This window comes from Glycine max, chromosome 8, assembly GCF_000004515.6.
Source record: "Glycine max cultivar Williams 82 chromosome 8, Glycine_max_v4.0, whole genome shotgun sequence".
Taxonomy (NCBI): Eukaryota; Viridiplantae; Streptophyta; class Magnoliopsida; order Fabales; family Fabaceae; genus Glycine; species Glycine max.
This window is the reverse complement of record NC_038244.2, coordinates 46,791,170-46,799,814: the sequence shown is the minus strand read 5'-3', so window position 1 is coordinate 46,799,814 and position 8,645 is coordinate 46,791,170. Positions and strand designations below refer to the sequence as shown.

The 8,645-nt window shown below is 33.2% G+C and overlaps 1 protein-coding gene across 1 annotated transcript; it reads right to left on the bottom strand.

Annotated features, from left to right (window-relative positions):
* Window positions 1-1,755: 1,755 nt before the first annotated feature.
* On the bottom strand, window positions 1,756-3,941 carry LOC100803183 (galactolipase DONGLE, chloroplastic). The gene has a single exon (XM_003530859.5). It carries the CDS (start codon window positions 3,439-3,441, stop codon window positions 1,972-1,974), a length of 1,470 nt encoding a protein of 489 aa, XP_003530907.1. The 5' UTR covers window positions 3,442-3,941; the 3' UTR covers window positions 1,756-1,971.
* Window positions 3,942-8,645: the final 4,704 nt, after the last annotated feature.

Sequence of the window (8,645 nt, the reverse complement as noted above, 5' to 3'; positions counted from 1 at the left end):
GTATTATTATGTTTAGGAATACTAGCTATTCTCATGAGCATATTTGGTTGATATTTAGTAATTAAAGAAAAACAAAAATAAAATATAATAAAAGAAAAAAAAAGTGAAAGAAGAAATGTGAAAAATTAAAGTAGGAATTAATAGATGGTTATTGTATAAAATAACTTCTATTTTCATGTCAATAATAAAAAAAAGACTCATCCTTCTCCTTGAAAATAAGAAACAACATAATTATGATTTTTTTTTAAAATCTAAAAAGAAGATTTTTATTAAATGGTACCAGAAGCACCTTAGTAAGTTACAGAAAGAGATACACAAAGGTTAATTAATATTAGATACCGATGCTAGATGCTAATATCTATTAACCACTGTCATAAAAGCTACTCACTCTCAACCAATATCAACGACTGTCCTAGCTAGCTCAAATGTACTATCACCTGCCACTTTTACAAATGTCAACCTTATAAATTACAAATTGAAGAATTTCCTGCCTATACATGAATCCGTACAAATAACACCGTCTTCCTTTGCACTTGAACATTTACCCCTGTCTATGTATTATTTTAGTTTCTAGATGATTGTGTATTATTTTAGTTTCTAAATGCAATCATCAGGGCACACGAACCACTGGTCATATGAGTAATCAAAAGACAATTATGAGTAATTGATATTCCTGAAAATCAACAATTACATGGAATTAATGTTTTTTTCTAAAACTTATACCATCAAACATGGATCGAATGTAAAATTTTAAAACTCACTCTTTCGAGAATCTTTCTTGATATCTAGAAATAAACATAGCCTAGAATAACATCTGAGTATCTAAAAATCATTTTTGATACACAGAAGAACTTAAAGCAGTGGTAAATTACGACTTTGAACGTGTCACAGCCAATTCCTCTAGCGAAGTATGATCTTTTGGTGATTGGAAGTATTTGTCTAATCGTCCCTCTAATATATCAAAGAGAAAAAGAGGTTAGAAGGAGATCGTGGTTTTTTTTTTTAAAAAAAAAATCTACAAAACTCATATCATTGAAATGTAAGATCAATTTAACAGAAAATGAAATCTAAAGGAAAAAACATATTTTAAAGAATAAAGTGATATATGAGACCTTTAGTTAACAAGTGTCATCTTTTTATTTTAAAAAATTAATATAACAAATGTTAATAAATTTAAAGTTTAAATTTTAATTATTTTATTTTTGGACCAATATGTTGAAATGGTACCCGAAGTACCTGAGAATACACTTACATATGATAAAATCCAGATGCTAGCAACAGGGTTAAACTGTATTAATACCCAGCTAGATATAAATATTGCTTAACCCCACAGTTACCACACACAACAGGATAAAAACCAAATCTATAATTGTTCTAGACATTCCCAACCATCTAAATATCCCACCTCACATAAATGATAAAACTAAGAGTATTAAGCTTTACATATAGTATCCGCTTTCCACTGCACTACTCGTTCCCTGCACACCAAACCGACACATCGAGAGAACATACTTTGATCATTGAGTATAATATTCGAGCCAAAACAAACTCAATATCCCACTCGCGGTTTCTTGTTTATCCAACTGGAATTAGTTGATGCCCTAACTGTTATCTTCATATGCCCTGATTAAACAACATATATAGGAGAAAGATTTTCAGTTCACCATCCCGTTCTCCTTGCTCCATGTGTGGTGAGGTAAAAAAATGAGTGAACTGCAGAGAGCTGAGTTATTGCAAATTCAGTGTTAAAAAAATGGAAGCTGCATATTATTCACTATATATACGTTGCAAGTTATAAACATGGATTTGAAAGCTTCATCAATTTACAAGGATTTACATACATATATAGACCTCAGCAGTCTGCACTCTTCATTTTACAATTTCTAGCTATAGCTAATTCCTTTCTACTTGTAAAACTATATATTAATCAGTTATCTACTTTAATTTCATTACTTAATTACAAGATACTACTTACAACAACAAAAAAACCAAGCCAAAAAGCAATTCATCGCTCCAAGAACACAATATGTCCCTTGAGACTGAATTCAGCAAATCATGGTAGTTGTATGCAGTTAAGAATCCGGGCAAAGTTTTCATGGTTTGCGAGTTGAAGAGCAACTCTGTTGCTTTCTCCAACAAAGAATTTACTCCATCTCCATCCCTTTTGCGCTTATTTGGACGCCTGAGAAGGGAAATATAGGTATCCAAGTCATGAACGCAAGAAGGGTTTTGCACGTTGAAGAAATCAAGCATTAGTTCAACCCCCACATGAGCATAACACGAGCAACTCCAAGGGAACTCGTACCTACCACCCAACAAAACCCTAAAATTCTCGTTGAACACAACACCGGGTAGTTTCGTGATGGGGTCATTAACATTCGCTATTCGTAGCACTTTGACACCCAACTCCTCACAGCGGTGCTTGAATTCGGAGTTACCAACTCTTGGTCCCCCAAATGAGAACACAGTAACGGGCACCTCAGTGCTGCCACTCTTTTTGTTCAATCCAAGCTCGGCTATGTCATAGGCAAGCAAGATGGCCAAAGCACTTCCCATGCTGTGACCAGCCAAAGATATGCTAAGGTTGTCGTTCTCCCCTTTGTACCTGTTCATCAACCTTGACACCTCAGAGAGAAGCTGTTCCCTGCAACTCTCGAGTCCAAACTTGGAAGCTGAGCTTTCATCTGAGGTGTAAAGAGAGAGAAACCCTGACTCCACCTTCACTTGAGGTTGTGGATTATAGGGATCAAGCATGGCCGGTGTCAATGAACTCATCAGGTTCGAAATCCATTCTTGATTGGTAACTGTTCCGCGGAAAGTTACCAATATGTCTCTCCTGCCAAGTCTCTTGACAGCTTCATCTGATGACACAGCCACGTAACCAATCCACCGACCAGAAGAAGAAGAGTTAGTGATGTTGGGGAGGTTTATGTTTATGTCAGGTGTGGCATAGATGTACTTAGTGATGTTGTAGCCAGAGTTTGACATTCCCACCTCACTCAGCATCCTCTTCTTCCCGTACTTGCAGTTCAAGTATCGTTTGGAGTTGGGGTCGAGATCAAAGGCCTTGTATGAGGCGGTTACAAACTCGCCATAGCGAATGATCTCTTGGCGGAGAAGAGGGTGCAAAGGCTCCAAAAGGTTTTCCCAGTTGTTGCACCCTTGAACCTCTCTCCAGAAATTGGAAAGAGTACTAGTGTGTGTGGGCTTTGTAGTTATTGTTTTGGAAAGAGTACTAGTGTGTGCATGGCTGGAATTGGAGGTGCTGGTGATTCCTAGTATGGAACTCGTAGCAGCAATTGAGTGGCTAAGGGGAGACAAGTCATGTTTCTTTTTCATGGGAAGTGAAACCTGCCCAAAGGGGAGAGACTTTGTTTGCGAGAATGTGATGTGATTATTGTTGGTTCTGCTGCTGGGTATTGGGTGTGTGACAGAAGCCATTAAAGGAAGGAGAAGAACAATAAGTGTGTGTGAGTGAGAGAGAGAGAGAGAGAGAGGCTTCTTCGTGGATCAAAGGAAAGACATACAGTGTAGTTTTAAATGAAGAAGTGGAGAAGGGAATTGTGCGTGATAGGAGACCAAAAAGGCATGTTAGGCGAGGATTTGACCGAGACTTCAAAATTCGTATTTTTCGTTGAGTTTCTATTGTTTATATGGTCGGTTAGACATTATGTCACGAGTTGTTTCCCATTTTTTCTTTTTGTTTTCTGTTGCGGCTGGGCTGAGTGGAGTGAAAATTAAGAGAGAGTACTTTAATTAATACTAACACGATCATGTGGACCCTGTATTTTTTTTCTCTTGATTGAGGTTGACTTCAACTCTATATGCCAAAGAAACAGTTTTCATTCCTCTACCACGAGTGATCAAATATATTGAAAATTATTTCTGTAGTAATTAATGAAACCGATATCTATCGCAGCTGCAACCTTATTCATATTTCATACTGTCCTCTGACTTTCTTATAAATGAACTATGATTTTTTCTCTATATTAATTAAGGATACATTGATGAGGGTGTGTGTACATATTTGGTAAGCTAAGAGAAAAAATTTCATGTTTGAAAATTGTGATTTTTTAGAATAAAAAATTTCTGATAATTATAACATTCATCTACTTCAACCACCTAGCTAACATGTATTATTTTGTTATCCCTCTCTATCACGTTAAATCAGATACTTACATTTCTTTCTCTTTTATATCTTTTTTTTTTAAATCTTGTTCAGTGTCGACACAGATTTGTGGTGTCTACAAACCATTAATTTTGTTTTATCTAAGGGTCAAGATCTTGTTATTTGCTTTTAATTTACAAGCAAGTTTAAGGACATGTGGTTACTGTTTTACAGAAATCATATGGTTGTACAAAATGTTCGGTACGCGTATATATATCTTTTTCATATTAGGTTTAGGAAAGTCATCAATAAATTTTGATTCCATCAAATTTCATTTTCAGTGTGTATGTCAATTTTTAGTTTTAGGCTGCATGGCATTCCTGTTAGATATTATGTTCATGATGTTTGATATTCCTATGCCTAATTTCTAAACCAAAAATTACATCTTATTTATTAGGGGGAAAAGGAACAATTAAATTTTTTTAAAAAATGCGTTTAAGCATTAGAGATTTATTTCTTAAAAGTGTAGTAACCTGATATATATAAAATAATTTAAATCGTCATTAAATAATAATTATTAAAAAAATTAATCATCTTACCATAATAAATTTTAATTGAAAGACTGTATAAAACTTTTTACACTATCCCTATATAATTTTTTTTCTCATTAATTATTAGGCATAGAGTATATGTATCCGGAGTATATATCTTTTTCCTATATTTGTTTCATAGATGAACAAAAAGTTATAAGAGTAGCAGTTGGAAAGTTCCCAGTCTACTAATTTGCTACTACCAACATAAGAGTGTCTTTTGCAGTTTTAATTTGTATTAGTTAGCCGGGATTTAGGTTTATTTGATTAATGAGAACGAAGGATGTGCGTTAGGATTTTATTTTATTTTTCTTAGGTGTATAATAGAGAGTCTCTTTGTAAAAAATTGATGTAGTGTGTATATTTAGGAATAAAATTGCCTGAACCATTTGTTGGGGACTTGTGACCTAACTTGCATTGAGTCAAGGTTAGATTAAGCTTATTTATCAAACATACAAATCACACAATCATGAACAGCCAAATTTTGATAATGAGCATGCATGATAAAGAACTTCAATTAATATTTATTAATTCAATTGAACTTTAATTTGTTGGTTAATATATGGGATTTAAACTTCTTATATTAACGTTTATGCTTGTTTTTTTTAAAAAAAAATAAAATCCGGTTGCATTATTTGCAATCTCAAAAATTAGTATCCTATAATATAAAATCTGTTAAAGGAAAAAAATAATTTTATTAAATTAGGCATAAGTTTCCTCCGCAAACCCAAAAGTAATAATGCACATAAACAGTGCATAGAACTTACATGTGCAGCAGCCCATTTATGAAATATGTTCAGCTTGTAAAGTTGTAATCAATTTCAAGATTAGTTCTCATTTTAACCGATATAGATACGTACTTAATTGTCTCTGGGCAAGGATTGGGGGCGATTGCAAATTGTGGATAGTAAATGGCACAAGATGATATATTAAATAATTAAGCTTTTAGAGAAGCAGCACCGACAATTTTATTTGGGTACCCCTGAAGTATTGGGTATTTATTTCAGGGCAATTCAGACGAGTGGCAGTTGTTGTTTGACGCATGCTTGTGATTGGGTTTGGACAAACTAATGAGAATAGGAAAACAGAAGCATATCACACGTACCGTACAATGAACTTTCAACACGGACACGGTGCTATTATTATGCCATATATGGTGACGACTTTAATTTGAAGTCAGCTTATATATAACTTACGTGGCTCTATCCAGTGAAACCTTTTGGTCTTATGATCTATCTATCTCACACACATTTAAATGCTTCACACTTAGATCGTTCAGTGTCTATATATGGTTCTCTCTCATAATAATATCAATACTAAAAGGTTAGCTAGCTCAGTGTGGCGAGCATGCATGTGTGCCCCTTCACTGCGGCAGTGTGGCATCATTCACTTTTGCGGATAATTCTTTTCAAAGTGGTCGTCAACTTTTGACTCCCACCCACCAGCTATATATCAATGTACCAAATAATTTTGTAACCTGAAAAAACACAGCTTCAATAAAACTGTAAATCATCTAATAATATATATTCATTACTACATTAGTGTTGTACTATATAAACTAATTAGTTCGTTCACAATATAAAATGTGGCATATTTGATGAAATGATGATAGATGACCAATGCCTGAGTACTCTCAATTACAACCTTTTTCATGGCGCGCGCGTAAAACACACAGTTTGTTTTTTTGGCTCTCATGATGTTATCTCATTTGAATGGAAAATTCTATTGATGCTTATATACAATCTTTATAACCTGAAATGATTGGGAAATAAATTAAACATCCTAGCTCTTTACCGAAACATCTTTGTAGTTTTTCCAACCCATGCCTTCGAGGAACATATATCCTAATTAACTTGACAAAACTTGTCTACGGATAAGTTGTTGTCTTCTTTACAACATAATTAACATGCAGTTGTTCATACTACAATCAATCTTCTCAACCCCAACCCTAAGTACAGCTTTCACGTCAATCCTGTTGGTATATAGCGATTTTCAAGTAAGCATTATTTTGTTGATGTCAACAAGCATTTGTGCAAATAAGGCAATACACTTTTGAGGAACATGTTAGTTAGATCTAGCTATCACAAGCTTAACACATAATGCCTTCTCATGTTAAGCTTTAGATAGGATCACACCTATTGATATGGTTGCTCTCTGGTAACAAATAACACATCAATTCACATAGAAACTCTCACAAATATACCTAAATCACTTTCAGCTAAAACCTAATCTACGATAAAGAGCACAATGCAACAAGAGTATAACCAACAAACAAAAAGCTAAAACCAAATGTAAATACACACAATGGGGACCTGGAAAAAGACAAAGAATGAGAGAGAGAGAGAGAATTACTTGGAATTGGTGTTACTGTCAATGATAATTTTGGCAACAAATAGAAGAAGGGGAGAGAAAGTGAGAAATGCGACGAGGAAATTTTTTTAAGCACATATGACTCAAACTTAGTGACGGTTTGACAAACCTTATAAGGTGACACAAAATTAATTTGTATTAATCATATAGTTGGAGTAGACGAGAAAAAAAAATATTAGGTGATCCTGAATCACCACTTAATCTTTAGTTTTGACTAATATCAACATGATATGTAATTAAGTGTTGTTAATTTTTTTAATCTTAATTTTAAAAACTTAACATGTCACATAAAGATTGGTTAAAGCTCTAAACAGATGATAATCTAGGATTAACTAATAATATCTTGAGATTAGTGTAAAAGATTGATGTGTTAACTTAAAAGAAACTATTACATTTAGAAAATAGTGTCATTATGGTCAACCTCTCATTTCTTTTACATTGAGATAAAAAAAAAATCATTTCTTTTACATTGAGATAAAAAAAAAAAATTGAGACTGAGGTTGTGTCGAATTAGATTTGGTGTCTTGACTTACGCTAACATTTTGATTTTATTTCACACATTTCTTGAAATGATTTTACTGTAATTTTGTAGAATAAGCTGTGTAACATCATTATTCACTAGAGTAGGAGAAAATAATAATTTACCCAAAGACTTGTTTTTTGATAAATTAAAATAGTCTAATAATATGAGAAGTATCCTTAATACGAACTTTTTTTTTTTAGATTCATCCTAATTCGAACTCCATTCCTGGTGTATATGCAAGAAACTTTTGGTTTTTGATATCAAACTCTGGTTTTCTTTGAATCCATATAAAAGTAAACTCACCGAAGCAATAATTTTTTTCCCTCTAATCAGTATCTTTCTTTTATTAAAATTGGTATATTTAATTAGTATATCTTCAATTTTGTGTACATATAGTCAGCTTTAATTCATGCAAGCACCGAAATATATATATTAATATTAATTAGCTTTGACGGGGACATGGTTGGTTTAAGAATGTTCTACATATCTTAGATTTCTTTTCCAAAATGCAAAGAAGAGAAACTACAATCAAATTAAAATGGTACACTGTCATCATTCATCGCTTTCAAAACTAGTCTGTTGTCATTTATGAATATTAGCTTTATTCAACTTGCTACTGACTAGTAAAATTTTGCAAACTAAAAGAACGGAGTATCCATTAATTATTCAATTCCTCCAATACTAGCATACCCAGTTTTGGCAGCCATGTCTCATGTCACTAGACTCACTATAGCTACTAACTTCCTTTTATTAATGGTAATCCGAGACGATTCTAAGATATCCAACACTTTGAATTGAAAGTCAATGGGCTCGCAACCAACTTTTTGCATGCCTCCCACGATTGCATGCATGAACAACACTTTCTTACTTTACATTGCAAGTAGATTCATATTCTTTTACATTCATCCTCTTTGAAAGCTTTATATACATATCTAATTAATATATAACACATGTTATGGCATAAGATTAGATCGAGAATATTTAGAGCTACATTATAATTAAATAATCGTTTAAATAAAAATAGGTTGTAAAGTTGTTAAAAGGAAGTCGATTT

Bases quoted from the DNA above. Each gene is read 5' to 3' on its own strand.
- LOC100803183 (XM_003530859.5), bottom strand. From the start codon at position 3,441: ATGGCTTCTGTCACACACCCAATACCCAGCAGCAGAACCAACAATAAT.